Source organism: Hydra vulgaris, chromosome 10, assembly GCF_038396675.1.
Source record: "Hydra vulgaris chromosome 10, alternate assembly HydraT2T_AEP".
Taxonomy (NCBI): Eukaryota; Metazoa; Cnidaria; class Hydrozoa; order Anthoathecata; family Hydridae; genus Hydra; species Hydra vulgaris.
The window spans coordinates 25,605,535-25,627,500 of NC_088929.1; the positions used below are offsets into that span (position 1 = coordinate 25,605,535).

At 28.5% G+C, this 21,966-nt stretch overlaps 1 protein-coding gene across 1 annotated transcript in view; it reads left to right on the top strand.

Annotated features, from left to right (window-relative positions):
• LOC100202504 (tubulin-specific chaperone E) overlaps nucleotides 1–21,966 on the top strand; it is a 57,361-nt gene that overhangs the window by 23,581 nt on the left and 11,814 nt on the right. Inside the window, exons 3-8 of the mRNA XM_065807612.1 lie at nucleotides 3,983–4,171; nucleotides 7,574–7,662; nucleotides 8,127–8,226; nucleotides 13,291–13,393; nucleotides 13,941–14,014; nucleotides 19,477–19,572. Coding sequence (XP_065663684.1) covers nucleotides 3,983–4,171; nucleotides 7,574–7,662; nucleotides 8,127–8,226; nucleotides 13,291–13,393; nucleotides 13,941–14,014; nucleotides 19,477–19,572 — 651 coding nt within the window. The remainder of the gene's footprint in view (nucleotides 1–3,982; nucleotides 4,172–7,573; nucleotides 7,663–8,126; nucleotides 8,227–13,290; nucleotides 13,394–13,940; nucleotides 14,015–19,476; nucleotides 19,573–21,966) is intronic.

Below are 21,966 nucleotides of genomic sequence, written 5' to 3' on the forward strand. Positions count from 1 at the left end.
ATTTGTTGAAGAACTCAAAGCATAGATAGTACTCAGAACACTGTTTAATAGCCCAAGTAATTGCCTCATTACTATTAACAAACCCTAATTAGTAACAAAGGGCTCCAAATGTGGCCTCCGCAATGCACACCAGAAGTACAAACAGGGACACCATCCATGCGCAACATGGCACTGTTAATATTTTGATATTTTTCAGTTGTTGATGAAATCAGCCTCTCTGAGAGCTACCACAGAGTTCGGGAAACCTGGCTACCAGCCGGCCTCAGAACCATAAAACTGAGTTTTAGAGCTTTACCCTCATTAGGAGATAATAGAATGATTTGCTTAGTCATAAAAACAGAGACACAAGCAAAACCCATGCATTGTGTCAAGAAGATCCAGCATTCAACACCCTAAACTGGAAACAATGTATTAATGTGTATATATATATATATATGTATTATTCGTATATATATATATATATATATATATATATATATATATATATATTTATATATATATATATTAATGTATATATACACTGCAGGCCAAAAGTTTCCGGACACTTGGATTTTGTTTAATTTTTAACTAAAACTCCCATAATTATTTCAAAAAAATTCTTATATCATATTTATTTTATAAAAGATACATATAGTTACTATTTAAGATAAAAAAAAAAAAAAAAAGAAAAAGAAAAAAAATACTAGCAACACTATTATTATTTAACTGTCTTTTCGTCAAAAAATAACCCACAAGTTTTTATCACTTTTTTTGCGATCCGTGGCATCCTATTTATTAATTTATCTATTATTTCGGGTGTAATTGATAACCAGGATTCTTCTAGTATCTGCCGCAGGTGCTCTTAGGATGTTGGGCATTTTTGTCTGACCTTTCTGTCCAATTCTTCCCACAGTAACTCTATTGGGTTCAAATCTGGTGATTGGGCCGGCCAGGTCATGTTTTTGAGGACACCATTATCCTCTTGTTCCTTTATGTAGTTCTTACATAATTTTGAGGTGTGTTTAGGGTCATTGTCCTGCATAAAAACAAAACTACGACCAATAGTTCTTAAGCTAGAAGGTATAGCATTGTTTTCTAGAATTGTTTTATATTGTTCTTTTTTCATAATACCCTCAATTTTAACTAGGTCACCAACACCAGCTGAAGAAAAACATCCCCATACCATAACTGACCCACCACCATGCTTGATTGTCGGCACTAAACACTCTGGGATCATTTTTTCTTTTGTTGTTCTTCTGATGTAAGTTCTACGTCTTTGCCCAAACAGTTCAAATTTAGACTCGTCGGTCCATAGTACTTTTCCCCAGTCTCCTTCTGTCCAATTTTGGTGGTCTATAGCCCATTGTAACCTTTTCTTTTTATTTCCAATCCGTAGCAACGGTTTCCTGACCGCTATACGGCCAGAAAGTCCTGCTTGTCTAAGACGTCGTTTCGTAGTGGTTAATGAAATAGATTTTGAATGACTCCTATTAAAGCCTGAAGTTATTTCCGGGGCCGTAAGTCTTTGATTCCGTTTACTCATCAATATTATACTATTATCTTCTGCTTTTGTTGTTTTCCGTGGTCTATCAGATCTTTTTTTGTCTTCAAAAATGCCTGTTTCTTTCCATCTTGTACAGTACTTCTGGCAACTTTTAATTTTTTGCAAATTTTACGAACTGAATAACTTTCTTTATGTAATGTAATTATTTCAGAACGTTTTGCAACCGTTAAAGAAAGTTTCTTACCCATATTTTTAGTTAAATAGTCGAATTATAAAATTTTTAAATTTTTTTCAAGATTTTTTAATGTAACCATCATTAATACCAAATGAAAACTAAACTAACCTAAATATTCTTAATCATTTTAGTCAGCTACCATTGTATTATAAATATTTACTTCATGTTTCAACAAATAAATAACTTTAACAAGACCAAACTCTTAAGAGTAATGTAACGCTATATATCAAGTTAAAATAAACAATTAAAAAAAAAAACTTACTTATTTAAGTTTGAGGTCAGTAATACCCAATTACTGACCTCAAACTTACATAAACACTTAAAATTAGTAAGTTTAAGTATTATAAATTAATTTTATTGGTTAATTTAATGATACAGGATAGATTTTAGCTTTTTATATAAAAATATCAAGTGTCCGGAAACTTTTGGCCTGCAGTGTATATATGTTACATTAATACAATGTATTAATGTGTATATATATATATATATATATATATATATATATATATATATATATATATATATATATATATATATATATATATATATATAGTAGTAGCCAAAAATGTAAGGCACGTCATAAAAAATAACTCAAATTTTGCAGTGTAAATTTTTTATTGAATAAACACCATAGAAAATGTAAAATAAATTAAAAAAAATAGATAAAAATGATCAAAAATTGTTAATATTCAATAAAATAATAGTTATAGCACCAAATTATAGCAAAAGTCCAGTTTAAATGACTTGAATGTTATAGTTCATTACTTTGTCGGATGTCGAATTATCAAGCACAGCTTGTATTCTTCTTAGCATACTATGTACTAATGTTTTACAAAATTCTTGAGTGATTTCATTAGTCCACACTTCTTTAAGAACTTTTTGAAGATGTTCTTCAGATTTTGGCTGATGTGCTGCAACTTTCTGCTTCATTATACTCCAGCAGTTCTTGATAACATTAAGATAAGGTGAACTTGAGGGCCAATTAGATAATAATTCAATTTTATTATCAGTAAGCCACTTCTTAACTGTTTTAGCTGTATGAAAAGGTGCTGAATCTTGCTGCAAAATGCTGGTTTTAGTTATTTCCATGTGCAGTTTCACTTTGTCTTCAATACACTTAGATACTTTTGTGCATTGACTTTTTCACCTTTTTTAAAGATGTGCAACCTGCATCAGCCTTGCGCTGTGATTGCTCCCCATACCATAACTGAAGGAGGATGTTTTACTGTTTTTATGGTATACTTTGGATTCAGGCGTTCTCCCACCAGTCTTCTAACATAATTATAGCCCGTGCTTCTAATTTGTTGAAACATACTTTCTGTAAACATTTTGCGTTCCCACCATTTCGGTGTCTTGTCTTTTAAACTCTTACAAAATTTAATCCTAGCTTGTAATTGAGATGGAGTTAATAAAGGTTTTTTAGCTAGTCTTCTTGCAACTTGGCCAAAGTCATAACACAACCTTCTTTTAATTGTTCTCGAACTAATAGTAAGTCCCCTTTCCATAGCAAGTTGTGATAACCTTGCAGATGTTGTGCGGGGCTCACTATTAACAACATTCTTTAAAAAACGGTCTTCTTGTGATGTACTCACGTTTTCTACCACAATTTTTGCAATTTGAATAGTCTTGCACACGTAAAGCATTTTGCACGGCACATCTTGATATTTTTAATTGTTTTGCTATACTACTTTGAGAATAGCCCTCTGAAAATAGTGCATTTATTTTTCTTTTACAAAGTTATTAATATCACACTTTTTACCCATAATATCACAACTATGGCAACCTGGCAGTTTAAAATTAATCAAAATATCTTCAAAAATCAAAATATAATAAAAGCATTATTTGTATCCGAGGTAATAATGCCATAAATAAACAATAAGTAAAAAAAAGTTTAAAAAACGTAGCCTGCCTTAATTTTTTGGCCACTACTGTATATATATATAAATATATATTATATAAATATATAATATATAATATATATAACCCTTGTCATTAGAAAAAATGAGGACGGCAATAATTTGCCGACCTCAATCTTTTACAGGTCGGCATCAGGTCTAATTTAAATTAGGTTAGTGTATTTCTACAGAAAAATATGCTAGTAATACAGAGTCAAAAAAAAAAAAGATATATGTCTTTATTGCTGATGTGCATTAAAATTCTATTAGGTCAACAGTGTCCTAAAATTTTCAAATAGACTTTTATTTAAAAATATTTTTAAAATTACAAATAAGCTTGATTTGAAAAATATTATTATTTTATATTAGACCAAATCATGGATCTTTTGTTCGACCCAATAAGTTATGTTTTGGTATCAGTGATGTAACAGCTTTGGAAAAAGGATATGGTAATAGTGGAATATCTGAAGATGAAAAAACAACGGTTTTAAACAAAAGTACACGACATGAAACAATTATACAGATGATTGGATTTGAAAAAATATCCCAAAAACTGAGGTAAAAATACTGTGTAATATTTTTATTTTTTTTAAGTTTTTAAATGATTTTTATTCTTTGTTTTTTTTTATTGTTAAACGGTTTTGTTAGTTTCAATAATTATTAATAAATTTGCTAGTGATGTAGTGGTAGAGCGCTCACTTCATAAGCGAGAGGTTCCGAGTTCCATCCCCACCACGTCCCTGGTAGTACTGCGCTCAACTTGTTTCTCTGCGCAGTGACCTTGTTTGTCAAGGTTCGTGTTTCGGAGATAATGAGTTGAGAGAAGGTTATAACTAAGTAGGTTATAATTAAGTAGCCTCCTTGTCTGTAGTGGCCTTTACGGCCTTGAGGAGGTAAATTTAAAAAAAATATGAAGTATTTATTTATGTTTTTAATATAAGTTTTTAAGTTCTTTTCTGTGGTTTTCTTCATAATGGTCTTTGGCTTTATTTGTTTATGTGTTCAGATGAGTATCGTTTAGTTTTATAGATAGAGGCAAGCTTTTGTCAAAAAGTTCTTAAGGATTTTGGGAAAAAAAATTAATGACTAAAAACTTATTTGAATCAATTCAATGAGTGTCAGAGCTGACTTTTTTTTTTTCAAAAGTCGAAAAAGATTCTTTAGAACTTTTTGACTATGAAGAAACTTTTTTGTTTGTTTGTTTTAAAACAGACCCAAATCTTCTTCCCTCTTTTATAGCTTGTGGTTTTTAACAACAGTCATATTATTCACGGCTGTTTCAAAATGAGCTTTACAGCTTCTTGTTATTTTTTGAAAATATTGACTTAAAGAGTGTTACTATAACATTTATAACTTTTAGAATATCAAAGATAATTTTGTTTTGTAAAAAGAATAAAAACACCAACAAAGTGTTTCATCTTACGACATTTAATGCATTAGTAAAAAAACTTCTTTTAGTTTAGAATAAACACATCAAATGATGACATAGGCTCAATTTTAGTAATTTGATGTTACTTTTTATCACAAAAAAAAAAATCAGAAAAAATATATTTCTGATATTTGTTATCAAATTCACTCATTGTTTGACTATTATAAAAACAAAAAAACCTTACTTAATTGTTAAAGGTTACCTAAAACAGACTTTATTGAAGTCTGAAAGCAAACCGCAATTTTCGCAAAATTGTCATTAAAAAGGGGAATTAGCTGTTAAATGAGTACGTTTTTACTAGAAGTTCTTGTTTTATAAAATAACTTCACGAGGCTGATAAATTCATTGCATTACAAAATTAAGCCAGGTTTCGATTTTGGAATTTTTAGTCTAAACATTTAAAGCTCAAGCATTTAAAAAACTTAAGCATTTTATTTCTTTCTGTGCATACAGTTCTAATAATATGGTGTTTGGTTGTTGATGAATAAAGACTCATGAAGTCTATTAAAATAATTCATAATCAGAATTGAGTTAAAGTTTTTGAGTTACCCTCGCTTTTGGTAGTAGAATTATTTTATGGCACTTGAATCAATAATCTCGTACAAAAAATAAAGGGTATGTTTAAATATACAAATAGTTAATTTAAATCTTTTCATAATTTGTTTTTATTCTCATAAAAAACTGTTTTATAATCAGTTTGTCCATCGATAAGTTTTTTAAGTAGTAAACTATATTTGTACACCCAGTTGATACTAGTTTCATACTTCATTCTAAGCCAAAAGAACAATTGCTCGACTCAAAATTGTGACAACAACGCTTACAAATTTTTGATTTATTAAACTAAATTTTTACACCAACAACAAGAGCAGAGGCACTGCGAAGGTAGAACTAACTTCTGATGATAATAATTGAATGATCAAATGTTTAAAAAAAAAAATGTTACATATAATGAAGGACAATATATTTTTTTAATTAACAACATAAACATACAAGATTATACTCAACAAACATACCACTTGCTCTGATCACAAGTTAAAATAGTAAGCTATATTTTTACATACACTTGATGTAAAAATATAGCTTACTACCAAATAGTTTTATGCAATTTTACAAATAGTGGCACATTAAAATGAGTTGATGCATTTTTCTTTTAAAAAGCAAACATGAAACTCAATAGCAAATAAATCTATATATTCACGAAGCTCAGTAATTTCTGCATCAGAAAGAAATTTTTGCTTAAAAAAAAATAGGTTTCAACTAATTAAAAACACTAAATACACGTACAAATTTATTTTTAATTGCTTCATTGTCAATAACACTACAAAGTTTATAGTGGTTTTTTAATACTATTTTGTAATGATTACCTACAAATACATTAGCATGGTAAGCTTGTCGCTCAATCTTCATATCTTTAAGGGCCTTTTCAAGAGACCTCTCATGAGTCTCTATGCTACTTTTGGATATTTTTTCTAGGTCTTACACTCCATCTGCAATACTCAACGTTTAAAACTTCGCATTGTTTTTAAATTTTCCTGTCAGTTGAATACATTATTAAAATAAAATTGAAACAAGTAAAATAATATTAAAAACTAAATACAAATAAATAAAAGTGGATTTAACGCAATAAAGTTAAAGCAATAAAATGCCAATGTCTAAAACTAACAAGATTAGTTGTAAAACATGGCATTTTTGAAAACATACTTGATAGCACAGCTGAAGGTACATGAAATAATTTACATCATCCATCAAAAAAGTTATATTTTGCATTTAAAGACAATAAACTAAAATATATAAATGCTTTAAAAACAGTCTTTTTGTAGAAAAATCACCAGGATGTCGTAGGAATCTGGTAGAATGGACATTCATGGCTGAGTGTTCCAAATTTCAACTATCAAGCACAGAGCTATGTTATCAAATCTTACTTGGCCCAACTCAGGTTTTCCGCAAAATGTACAAAAACCAGAAAATTTATTATAAATCATTAAAAATATTTTAACAATATTTATTTTTATTCCACCTAATGTAAATACTTATTTAACAAGGAAAGGATCTTTTATATTTTTTGTAATTTGAAGATGAAAGCATTTATAGAACAAAGTTGCTCTTACTTAGAAGTTTGTGAATTTTTCATGCGGAAATACTTTTTTTTTGAAAAACTCATGACGTCTTGCTCGTTTTTATATTGAGTGAAAGTTTATTGTCTTTCATGGGTTTTTTGCTCTGTGCTAAAATTATGTTATGCCCTAACTTTGTTTTGATTTTCTTATCCAAAGGTGCATCTTATCCAATGGTCCATGTCATCAAAAATGTTGATAGTATTGTTAAATTAACTATTTAAAATTTGTTGGAAGTGTTCAAATGTTTAATTGTTATGAAATATGTGTTGAAGTGTTTAATTGATATGAAAATATTCTTCTTCATCTTGTTTACTGTTTTACAAATAAATTTTAATAAGATTTAGCATAACAACATGTTTAATATATAAAATATGTTTTATTATTTATACATAAATTTTACTTTTGTTCTCTTAGTGATTTTAGAACATTGCAAGAGGTAGATCTTTCAAATATGAATATAAGCCATGCATCATTAGATTCAGAATTACACACTCTACTTCCAAGTATCCTTTTCATTGTTTTTTCAAAAATTGACATTTTTATTTAATTTTTGTTTTTTATCTTTTTTTTATATAGTAAGCAGTAGTTATTCTTTTGTTGATATCAAAAAAACATAAAAAGGTTATAAAAAACTTTTGCAAATTTTTAAATGACACAATTCCGTCACGCATGGAATGATTATTAGAAATGACACAACTTTATCATGAAGAAAGATTATAAAATTGATATTTTATATATTATCTTATTTTATCTGGTTATTAGAGAGATTAAGAGTCTATCCTTTGTTTATTATTTACACAGTTTATTTTTAAGTTTATATTTAACCGTATTTATATAGTTATATTTATTATTATTAATTGTTATTATGTCATTATTTGTTTAATTTTTTTTTTTAATTTTATACTTCTATGTTTTTCAGTGAGTTAAATACATCTTTTTTTCATCCGTCCTTAATTATACATTTAAGACCTAAAAGTTTTATCAATAAGTGATAATTTAATATCATCATTCAAAGAAATATTTAAAATAGCAAGCCAAATGAAAAAGCTAAATACTCTGGATATAAGGTAAACTAATTTTTATAAGTTGTATTGCTCAAAATAATTTTAAAGTAGGTAATATGAGCAATAATAAACTGTGACCTTCATATAGAACTACTCCAACAATACTACATAAAGTTTTTGCATTATTTCGTATCTGTCAAGTATATGTGTTGATGTCTAGAGTTATCAAGTTTTTATTTTGTACTAATTTTTTACATAGTTATTATCATTTGACTATGATGATATATATGATTTGCATTCAATTTCTTTAGATTTTGTTGAAGCATTGCTGAAATATTTCTTATTTTTGTTCTTCTTATATATTATATTTTTAATTTTTTATTAATATTTCTGCTGAAAGCAGAAGTTTCTAAAATCCAAGCTTACTGATTTAAACCGATTGAGAATTTCACTGTATATATTGTGCCATTAGGCTACCTAACACCCTGCCATGATGCATGGTGTCATAAAGTAAAGCCTAGAATTAGCTTTTTCATGCTACCTAAATGATACAATAGATAGTTGCTATCCTAAAAGTTTGTGGAACTTATACAAAGTGCTAAACTTGTTTTATACTGTGACTTCTATATTCTATTATGTTCATGTATGTTGTTTTTTGAAATAAAATATTTTCTAGTAATAAATATGTACACTATACAGTACAAAAATAGTTTTTGCACTATAAATGTTTGATGGTCAAATATTTTTGGCCATAACTGTAATATATAGCAATATATATATATATATATATATATATATATATATATATATATATATATATATATATATATATATATATATATATGTATATATAAATAAATATATATATATATATATATAAATATATAAATATATATATATACATATATATATATACATATATATATTAGGGTGCATCCAACGCCCCATACATTCGAAAATTGATCTGTCCCGTTCTTAAAACTTTCTATTGGTTCTCACAAGACACCCTGTTAAACTTTTTCAAAATTGAATGAGATTTAGGGGGGCCACCTCAAGTCTGAAACTTGCAACAAGACCCTAAACAGAAGGAAAAAAAGTTTTTCAAAAGTATGTCATGTTGGGTCTCAAAAGAAGCGAAACTTTATAAAAATTTCAAAAATAGTTATCATTTTTTTGTTAAAAATACCTTGAAAATTTTTTTTGACAAAAACATGAAAAAAAAGGTTTTTTTTAATTTTTTGTTAAAAAATAATAATTTTTATGCAATAAAACTTAGAATAATAATTCTTGTGTAAAATTTTGTTATTTTTGAAATTTTTCTGTTTAGGGTCTTGTTGCAATTTTCAGACTTGAGGTGGCCCCCCTAAATCTCATTCAATTTTGAAAAAATTTAACAGGGTGTCTGTGAGAACCAATAGAAAGTTTTAAGAATAGGGACAGATCAATTTTTGAATGTATGGGGCGTTGGATGCACCCTAATATATATATATATATATATATATATATATATATATATATATATATATATATATATATATATATATATATATATATATATATATATATATATATATATATATATATATATATATATATATATATACATATATATATATATATATATATATATATATATATATATATATATATATATATATATATATATATATATATATATATATATATATATATATATATATATATATATATACACTCAACTCATATGTAAATACACATTTTCCTAATTATTGTTTATGCATTCTTAATCTAAAAATGTGTACTTTAATTTAAAAAAGAAGAAAAAAAAAACAGAATAATGAAAGAAAAGGTTGCTGCCCCGTGCCAAACCCTCAGTCGATGTAGCAGCACTCCTTTGCAGCAGTCTAATGCTGGATAAACTATTTTTAGGTTCTATATTAAATGAATGAAACCTCATACTGTTATATATATTTCTGTAGCTCTTGACAAGCTCTATCTAAGTGTACCATCAAATATTAGTACACGAGGTAGATGTCTCTTTTGGTAAGAAAAACTAAAATGACTGTGGAAAAATCAGGACAGGTAATTTCTGCTAATTTTTGGTTAAACCTTGGAGTTGTTTTTGGAAAAACAACTCCAAGGTTTGATCGAAAAATCCTCACATTATTGAAAATTCTGTGAGACCAAATGCAACAGGTATTGTAAAACAACTCAAAGAATTTGAGTTAGTCAATATAAGTCCTCGAACTGTTAGAAACAGGCTGCATAAGTATGATTTACATAGTAGAGCATAAAAACTGTTACTTACCAAACAACATATTGCAAAGAGGCTTGCATTTGCAAAGAAGTATCAAAACTGGACGGTTGATGATTGGAAGAAGATATTATAGTTGGACAAAACAAAAATATGCCTTAATGGTTCAGATGGTAGACGTTGGACATGGAGAAGACCAAGTGAATTAATGCAACAAAAGTATGTTAACAGACAATAAAGCATGACAAGTATATCATGGCCTGGGGATGCTTCAGTTGGAATGATGTGGGACATATTTGTTTTATAAAGGATACATTGACTACTCCCTAAGTAAGTTAGAATACTTTCAAACCATATGCTACCATTTGCTCGAGAGTTATTTGATGGAGAAATCATATTCCAGCAAGATGGTGATTCAAAACATATAGCAAAAAATACTCAGTCTGGCTCAAGGCAAAAATATAGAGGTTTTAGATTGGCCAGTACAAAGTTCAGACTTGAATCCTATAAAAAATCTATGGAAAGTAGCCAAGAAAGAAATTGGTAACCTTATATTGACAAAAAAAGGCGATATTTAGTTACTTCAATTTCTACTTCCTTGGGAAGATTTTTTAAATGGCAAAGAAGACCACTTATTAAAAATCCTTTTCAATAACAACTTTGTAATATATGTAAAACAACAAATTGTTGTTTTACATATATTACAAGTGGCAGATTCTGTATTTTTATCTTTCGTAAAATTTTGCCATTCCTTAGATCCACTTGACAGTAAATTAATTATCTTATTTATAAAAATTTAAATATACTAAAATATAAAATTATATTATCTACAATTTAATCCAAAAATATGCTGATAGTATATTTACATAAAGTATTTTAAATTAATTGTAATTACTAAACATGTTTTGAAATTCACATACTAGGTTTTTCACTTCCTTGTTTTTGTTTATACAAAACTAATTACTTTTTTTGCACCAATCTTATAAAAAAGTTAAAACTTGTAACTTCTCCATGGTTATTTTATCTTTATATTATATTTGTTCTTTATTGTTCTCCTTCTTCCCAAGACTGTACTCTTAGATGTGATTTCTGATTGAATTGACCATGCCTTTTCTCTTTACACCCCTGCCAGTATTGTTATTATTGGTGACTTAAATGCTCACCATATTGAATGGCTTTGCTCTAACTCTAATAACCCTGCTGGCACTAAAGCCTATAACTACTTATATTTCTCAGTCTCTTACTCAGATAGTTAATTTTTTGACTCATTTTTCTGACAACCATAATCATTTGTCGTCACCCCTTGATCTATTTCTTATTTCTGAGCTATTTCTTATTTCTGAGCATTTCTCCCTTAGATGGTTCTGACTATGCAATGATCTCTATAATTCTTTAATCTTGTAATTCTTCAAACTCACCCTACCATTCACTACTTACTACTACCCTAAAATGATCCTCCTACACAACCTCCTGGATTCAGGCAGGAATGAAAGCTTTTGTTCCTTGTCGGTTCCAAGTTAAGCCTTATTCTACTCCTTGGTTTTCACCTTCTTGTGCAGCTGTTATATCTAATCGTAATCATTTTTATTCATATTTTTCAAAAGAAAAAACTCTCTTGAGAACAAACAGCTATTTATTATTGCAAGAAATTAAATATGTATTATATGTAGTATATTATACATATATATATATTAAATACATTAAATATACATAACTAAAACATAATATAAAATATTATATTAAAATATAAATTAAATGCATTTAATAAAAATAAAGTTTTTTTTATTACAAGAAACTTTAAAAACAAGAAAACTAAATTTACCTCTTGCTTAAATTTAAAACTTAAAAGCAAATTTAAATGCTTGAATAATAATAACATTTTATGACTCATTATAATAATTAGAAGTAGAAGATCATTATTCCACTTTATTCCACAATATTACTATAAAAATCTCTGCACATGAGAGCCAATAACCTCCTACTTTAGTAGTTAAACTCAGTGTGATGTTCTTTATGGCAGACGGTAATTATGGTAATTATAACAATTATTTATAACTAATATTGTATTTAAAAAGGTAGCTATCGTAAATAGTAAAAATTAAAGATTTGCAAATCATATTTACTTTTATTTGAAAATGCAGGCATTATATGTTATTTTTAATTGTCTCCATTTCTTTGTGTATCAAAAAAGAAATCCAGACAATATTATTTACACAAATGCCCACCAGTGAAAAAGAAATATATATTTAATAGAATACTCTTAAATTGAAAGCGAAAATGATATATTAAAATTAAAAATAAATCAACTACGTAATTCTTATTAAGAATTAATATGTTTGATTAAAATAATATAAAAATATATAGTTCTTAATATATCTTTGAAAGTTGGAGTTTAATTTGCTGTGTTGTTGTGAAGCCATATTTAATTTTGTATTTTCGTATTCATCTTCAAAAATGTTACAAATGGTATTTATATTTTATTTTTGACATGGTCTAATTGATGTATGCAGCAGTGAAGTAGAAGAGAAAAGAAAATAAGCAAAAGAGTCCCACGCATTCCCAGAACACATTTTAATCTCAGGGGAACAGAGGGGGTGTAAAAGGGGTGATTGGAAAATATTTTGACAAATTCCCAATCTTGTCAAAATGCTGTATTAAATTTATACCTGATTAACACCCTGATATATATATATATATATATATATATATATATATATATATATATATATATATATATGTTTTTATATATACATATATGTATATTTGTATATATAAGATTAAAGTTTTTTTTTATTAACTTATACACAATTTATATCATTTGTAAATTAAATCATCTAAATGTTTTTTAATTAGTTTTCAGTAACAACATAAGAAAAGCTTTTCTTTTTTTATAGTGGTAACCAGATAAATAATTGGAATGATGTTACTGCTACAGCTGACACATTTTCAAATCTTAATCTTCTTTACATTAATAGAATGAGTTTGGAATGGGATAAGGTGTTTATTTTTAGATTTTATAAATAAACTTAATAATAACCAACTAATAATGGTTTTTTTTTATAAAATGTTTTTTGGTATAGTCTTTTTGAGAAGTTTGTTATTGAAGTATATACGTTGTTTAAGCTTTGAGTTAAAGCACTTTTTTACTCCTAGGAATCATTTTCATTGAGGTTTTGGTAAATCATTTTAAACAAAAATTGTTTTTAAATTTTTATTTTTAGAAAATACATTGCTATAATAATTGGTTAGTTAAAATACTAATAAATTTTAAAATTTTATTAAAATCAACAGTAAAATCAACCAAATGTTGACAAATGTTTTCTAAGTTGTTGGAATGTTGTTGTCTAAATTTTCTCATTCTTTACATTTATCAATTTTGTCATCATTAATTGATAAATAAATAACTATGTTTAAGATAACTGACATGTGTTTTTGTGTTAATGTGTTTACCGTGTTATAATTAATATTATATATGATTTACAGTATATAATTTTATATAAGAAACTTGTAAAAATAAAGATTTAATAAAGCAATTTATTTATAGGTGTTAAGAACTTTAAAATTGTTTCCTGTTGTTCAAGAAGTTCATGCATGTTTTAACACAGTTACTCAACTATTGTAAGTTACTAAGTTAATAAACTATAAGTAAAATTTTTTGTAATATTTAAAATTAAATCATGTACGAGTTTTTAAATGAAAACTGTTTTGTTACTTTACATACACAAACAAGAGAAAGTTCTTTAACTATTAAAGCTTTGTAATTAATTATACTTGCAATTTTTATGAATCAACACTTACAATGCACCAATCTAATCTTGTGGCCATATTATTGGCAGTGGGTGTTCTGAAAGATACCAATCTGTGTTCTTAAAAGTACCAATCGGTGTTCTAAACTACCAATGAGTTTTCTTAAAGCCACCAATAAGTGCTCTGAAAGGTACCAATATGTGTTCTTTAAGCTACCAATAGGTGTTTTTAAAGCTACCAATGGGTGTTCTTAAAACTGCATAAGTAGCAATGTTTTTTTTTAGGGAAATATTTCTTACAGTTTTTGAAAATATTTTTTTATGATTTTCACAATAATCTTGGGTTATTTATAATTTGTTATATAAATATGTTGAATGGTCAGGTACCAACAGTGAATATCTGAAAGAAGATTAAAGAATGGTTATGAGGAATTAGTTTTTAAACAAGGTGTATTTTAAAGCAGCTGTCTAAAAAATAAGACTAACAGAAAAAACATTGTTAATTATATTTAATTGAATTATAAAAAAAACAAAAAATATATATATATACAGTGGGTGCTCATATTATTAGAAACACTGTCTTTTTTTTGAAAATTATGTGTTAAAGGTTATTTATTATAGAAATAAAAAGGTTGCAGACTATTTTTTTGTAACTTTTGAGTGTTGCGGTCTATATTTATTACAAAAAACATACTTATTTATATTTTTTTTTAAATAATTCCACTATTGTACAAGCAAAAGATTACATATTGGTGATTTATTTTAGTATTTTGTTATCCCTTCCTTGGCACTTATTACCGCTTCTACACGTCTTGACATACTTTCTATGCATTTTATTGCATTATTTTGAATATCTATTTTATTGTGCCAGACTTTGATCATCTTTTCAATTAATTGTATTTTGTTGGTGATCATTTCAGAAGCAATTTCCCTTTTCATGATCTCCCGCAGATTTTCAATAGGGTTTAAATCTGGTGAGTTTCCAGGCCATGGTAGCACTGGAATTTTCTTTGCTTTTAGGTACTCTGTAACCTTCTTTGCTTTATGGCATGGGACAGAATCATGCATAAATGTAAATTTTTGGTTCTTTTAGAACCATTCCTTCAACTGTGGTACCAATCTTGTGTCAAGAACTTTTATGTATTGGTCCTGGCGCATAGTTCCCTCAACAATATACAAGCGCCCTGTTCCATGTCCACTAATGACAGACCATACCATTATACTTAGAGGATGCTTTACACGTTCTAAGATGCAGTCTTTGTGGAATTTTTCTCCAGCTCGTCTACGCACAAACTGTGATTTGTTCATCAATATCTGGATTGTCGATTCATCCGAGAAACATACCTAAACAACATCAAAAAAACTTATAAGTCAAAGTTTTAATGTAGGCAAATCTCTAAATGGAATGTGTACAATTATAAATGAAGTACTTACATTTTTCCAGTCATCGACGGTCAAATGCCGATGACTTTTAGCCCAAGCAAGGCGTTTTTGTTGCATTGCTAGAGTGAGCTTAGGCTTTTTAGCAGGTCGACAGCATCTAAATCCTTGTTCTTTGAGTCGGCGACGAACTGTCATTGGAGATACTGGTATTCCAGCATCTTGTATTAAAGTGGTTAGTATTCGCCTAGGCTTATTCCTATTTTCTAGGCAAATATCTCGTATTTTTCTATCGTCTCTTGGCGTTGTTAGCCGTTTTCTACCACAATGTCCTGTTCGTTGAGGAGTATAATCAGCATTTTTGTCCAGATTTTTTTTTATTCGGTTGACTGTTGCCACTGAAACCTTTGTCATTGATGCTATACACCTTTGAGAATAAGAAGTATTCTTCAATAATGCTCCAACTTTTCTTTTTTTTGAGGGTGAAACATCTTTTGCCTTTCCCATATTGAACAAAACACGTGATTCTAGTAAACCGTTATAGAAGTCAAATTATATGTAAAAATATTGATTTAATCATGTTTAACTGTAAAAAATAGACACATAAATAGAACTCAATAACAAAACAATAAAAAAAAACTTTGAAAACTTTAAAAAGAGAGCAATACACAAACAGCACTTCACGCGACAACAACACAGGTATAACTGCCAAAATTGTCAAAATTCGGGAAAAACCCTATAACTTCATAATGAGATGAAATGCAATGTTGCCAAACTCCCAGATTAAAGTAAAAGGTACATACATACTATTTGTAAAATAAAAAAAATTATTTTGTTAAAATGTTTTGTTAATTTTGAACTTTATTCACAAAGTTTTTAAAATTTGGTCGTGTTTCTAATAATATGAGCACCCACTGTATATATGTATATATATATTATACTCCGGAGGTAATCCATTGCTGTAGGATAGTAGCCCTCCTTGAATTGGTGACATAACCATTTCAATAATGACAGTAACAATAGATTTGGCATCTAACTTTGATTTATTTAAAAAGATGATGCAATTAAAAAAATCAAAAATTAAAAGATAAAGTAAAGTTATTAGAAATTGAAATGTAGCATTGAAAGCAAAAGTACCAGAACTTGAAGCAACTAAACTCTTGAAAGTCCAACATTAAACTACTAAGTTCTTGGAGTAAGTTGCTAAGTTCCTGCTAAGTTCTTGCTGCAAATTAAACCAAAATCAAGTATGCCTGATTTGAATGAATAAACCTTTCACCAAGATTATAAACTAGAGGGAAAAAAGGCAGCTTTCAACAGAAGCTAACTCTCTGGGCCTCACAGCTTCCAATGCTCAGTGGACTCAGATATAACTAGTAGGTTAGGTTTTCCAATCATGAACTTCTCCGGAACATTATACTGAACTAATCTATCCAACATATTTTTTTTTACCTCCTGCTCTACATCTATATCTACCCATAATAGTCCTTGTGTGACCACCTTGGCATATTTATATAAAATGCAAAAAGCGCTCTTGAAAGCTGTAAGGTCATTTAAGGGTGAGTTTGCAACCAAGTATAATTTTTGAAAAGGCATAGCAGACAGATGTGATAAAGACTGCTATCTCAACCATCTTTTTTTCTTCTTTGTTCATAATCTTAGTGATCACCCCTGGTAAATTCTGTGACAAAAATCTTTTTTGCAAACTCCAGAACTTTCTAGCTATTTGACGCAGCCCCTGCATCAAGTTGCTTCTTGCATCAACTTGTATTTTTCTGCTTGACTTTGTTCATCAAGGTTTGTGTTTTGGAGATAAAGAGCTGAGTTGTAACCACAATTAAAAAAAAAAAAGACATCCTCTCAACTGTAATGGCCTTCTTTGCCTTAAGGAGGTTAGTTATATTGAAAAACAAAGAAGCTCAAATTAACCAAACTTAATCAGGTCAATCAAAGGCTCCATAAAGTAGGAGTTGTGTACCTCTAGCACATATCTCCTGCAGAGAAACCATAAAAGTGAAATATTGAGAATGGCTAAGGATAAAAATAGTTCTAGAGTGTACTCCAGTATTGGACACTGCAGTGTCACAGCCAACAGCAAATGTTCTACAATGTCAAAGTAATCAAGCGGATTCAAAATTCTTCAGGCTGGTCACTACCTATAAAACTTGCTAACTGAACAATACTCATCATTGTCATCCAAATAAGGTGATCTAATGCTGAATACTTTTTTTTCTTCAGCAACAGTGCAATAAGTGTTCATAATAACTTTAGCAACAGTTTTGTTCTTTCCCAATCTGTTTCACTGGCTTTGAATCTAAATGAACACTTTTGACTGAGATTTTTTGTTGTTTTAAAAAAAATAAATGATTTGTTAATCTTTTTGAATCTCTTTCTGTGATCTGTACATCTTGACAGACTAGTATCTTTTAAATTTACACCAGCTTTATTGTAGGTTAAAGTTACTAATGGGATTTGTACAGCTACTCTGTATCAGGCTGAAACTGAAGCAATACAATCAGACTTTTAGCACTTCATTTTCTTAAATTTATTAAAATGACTAATTCTATCAGCTAAATCTTCATCATTAGATGAATCTAAACAAACTACATATCTGGAATCAGTTCCAGACGAATAATAAGAAGTTCATTTATTTTTACTGCATTCATTGTTATTTTAGCTTTATGTCTTGCCTCTTTCATTTTCCTGAACCAAATGTTTTTGTTTTCTACTGGCTTCTGGAATAGTTGGTCCAGCTCTATTGTATTGTATATGTTTCCCTCTTGTGACTCTAGTCTAGATTGAACTGATTATTCCCTCTTTGGCATTCTCAAAACAAAAACAATTCTGAAAAACTTTCTGTTCAGACATTACAGAAGTATCAAAATTATGTTACTCTATTTACTATAAAAACTCATTCTGTATTTTAGAGAAGTTGTCGGTACTCAAATTCTAGTGCAATGATTTAAAGCAATGTAGATTTTTGTACTCATGGAGTTTAGTATTCCAACCACTTGATCCACTAAAGATAAAGTCTTGAAACTTTTCTTCTAAATTCTCATAGAAACTCTGATCTTTGCAGATCAGATCACTGTTCTTAGGGTTCTGAGAGTGAGCTACCATCAATATAGTAGATTGAAATCTTATTGATCGAAAATTAAAATAGTGAAATTTTGTCATTTTGGTTTTGTTTCCAATATAGTTTTTTTTTGCTTCGTTAGTCTCATTTTTCTACACTTGGTTGGTTGTATCAAATTTGTTTAAGATAGGCCATAGTTAATAACATTTATATTAACAATTTTTATTGTTTATTTTATATAAATAATTGTTCTACCTAAGCGATTTTAAAAATTGAATATATCCTAAAATATTTACGATAGTTGGCAGCTGGTTTATTTGATGCTCAATGATTGGGTACTTCAGGAGAAAGAGCAACCTCATCGGATTAGTTGATTCATTAAATAGTTCATTAAATACTGTTTGACAGTTAAATAAAATGATTAATATTTGTCCAACATTTAAAGTTGGTTTAGTAGTAAAATTGAAACTAGTTTGGTTAGAGCAAGTCACCATACTATTGCTGCAGATTAGTAGAGTCTATACCAAACCAAATCAATTTAATTTTATTGTGAAGCAGCATGATGCTGAAAAACTTATTTGTTGAACACTATTGAACTTTTTTTATTTATTTGTATTGTTTAATTCTATTATGTATGATTAATTATAACTAAGAATGATTGTGTTGATATTTGTGTGCGGTTCTAATTAGGTCTTTGTCTTTGTATATATTGTTATTATTAACAACTGTAAATAAATTTTGATTGGAAAACAATCCAGGATTTGTTTTTAATGGCTACTTTTAACTATTGTTGACCTTTTATTAAAAAGAAACAAATATATTTTTAAGGTCATTTTTTTTATTTCAATGTTCTTAGTTCTCTTTTATTCAATCAATAGTTGGGGAGAAGAATTAAGCATGTTAAAAGTTTTAAATTTGGAAGGTAATCAAATATCTTCTTGGAATGAAGTTATGTGTCTCAGCAAAATAACCAAGTAAGCCTAAACTTTTAAATTAACATTTATATTTTTACCATCACCTATATACATGTATATACTATCACCTATATAGATATACATTTAAATTTTTTTTTTTTGCAAACATATATTCACATGTCTGTTGTTTTTTTTTTGTAAAAAAAATAAATAAAAAAAAATGTATAATTGCCCCAATTATACATTTTTATTTTTTATTTTCTTAGCAGTAATTACCTTGCTTGTTCTTCCTTTGTCAGTTGACGTACTAAAGCCTCCAAAGCTCCCTATATTAGTATGATGTCAGATTGTCAATCTAAATGTGCTTTTGTAGTAATTTGTTTATGTATTACATAATATATATACATATATATATATATATATATATATATATATATATATATATATATATATATATATATATATATATATATATATATATATATATATATATATATATATATATATATATATGTATATATATATATATATATATATATATATATATATATATATATATATATATATATATATATATATATATATATATATATATATATATATATATATACATACAGTATTGTGCAAATTAGTTCGGACAGTGGTTGAAATAACACAATTATTTGCCACATTGAAGTTTTATTCAAAAAAAAACATGCCAATGGTACAAAATATGATATAATTAATAGGAGATATGACCTCCTTTTGCTTTTACAAGCATTTGAACACGATTTGGCATGGACTCGACCAAAGTTGAACACATTTTAGTCACTTGCTCATCATGATACCAGGTCCTAATTACAGCACTAATTAGCTTTGCCATTGTCGAACAGTCTTCTTTCAGGAGTCTTTGTTTGATTATGGCCCATAAGTTTTCAATGGGATTGATGTCTGGAGAATTTACAGGCCAGTCTAAAATCTCCAGTCCACTTTCTTCAAAGAATGTGCGCATTTTACGTGAAGTATGGCATGGTGCCTGATCCTGCTGAAAAATGCCATCTCCATCAGGAAAGTCCCTTGTCATACTAGGAAGCAAATGAGTCTCCAAAATAGCCTTTTATTTATCACTATTCATCATTCCCTCTACGTTAATGAGTCGTCCAAGGCCTTTAGCACTAAAACTACCCCAAAACATCTTCTTAGGCGGATGTTTGGGTGCTTGTTGAATATGTCCTTTAAACTTTGACCTGTAGCCATGGACTTCAAAATGCGATTCGTCCAAGAATACTACTTTTTTCCAGTCGTCTGCTGTGCATTGAGAATACCTACGTGCCCATTGAAGACGTTTTCTCTTCATAACCGATGTCAATAACTGTTTCTTTATAGGTTTTCTGGCAAATCTGCCAGCTTCAAGGAGCCTTCGTCGGACAGTTGAAAAAGAAATATTTATGCCTGATGTGGACAAATCTCTCTGAAGGTCTGCACTTGTTTTCTTAGGATTCTTTATACTTTCTCTGATGATAACTGTATCATCGCGAGGTGTTGTCTTGTGTTTTTTTCCACATCTTCTTTGTCGTAGTGTTGAAGATTCACCAGTGTCTTTTTTTCTTTTCAAGATATCACCAACGGTTGACTTGGCCACCTTCATTTTCTTAGAAGTCTGTCTAATGCTTAAACCAGCATGTTCTTTAAGAGCTATAATGCTTGCACGTTTCTTGGGAGTGACGTCCATTGAGAATACGAGGTGAATAATCCGTCACAACCTCCGTCACAACCTTTCTGCACAAAGCCTTGAGTAGCACTGAAGCCACTGATGCGTTTGTTAGAATGTCTTCCCGGCAGCAAAGAGTTGCCAGACACCACTAGACTACAGTAAAACACTTATTTATCTGAATAAACAAGAGAATCTTTAGTATCATAGCTGAAAGTTGGGCTTATTGTGAAAATTATTCCAATTTTGCCACTGTCCGAACTAATTTGCACAATACTGTATATGTATATATATATATATATGTGTGTGTGTGTGTGTGTGTGTGTGTGTGTGTGTGTGTGTGTGTGTGTGTGTGTGTGTGTGTGTGTGTGTGTGTGTGTGTGTGTGTGTGTGTGTGTGTATGTGTGTGTGTGTGTGTATGTGTGTATATTAGGGTGGTTCAAAAAAAACATTTTCAAAAAAGCATCTTAATGTGTTCAGTATGATAAAATTTAAAAACTTTTTGAATGAAAAATTTTTTTAAGGGATGCCTTAAGACTCTTGAACATTTAATGGGTCTCTAATATTATCAAAACAAAATTTAGTCAAAAGTATATTATGTTGGGCCTCAAAAGAAGCAAATTTATATAAAATTCAAAAAATAATCATCATTATTTTTTAAATATATATTTGAAAGATATTTTTCATTTTTTAGTAAAAAATATCAGTAAAATCTCAAAAAAAAAAAATCAGTAAAATATAGTAAAAAATATCAGTAAAATATC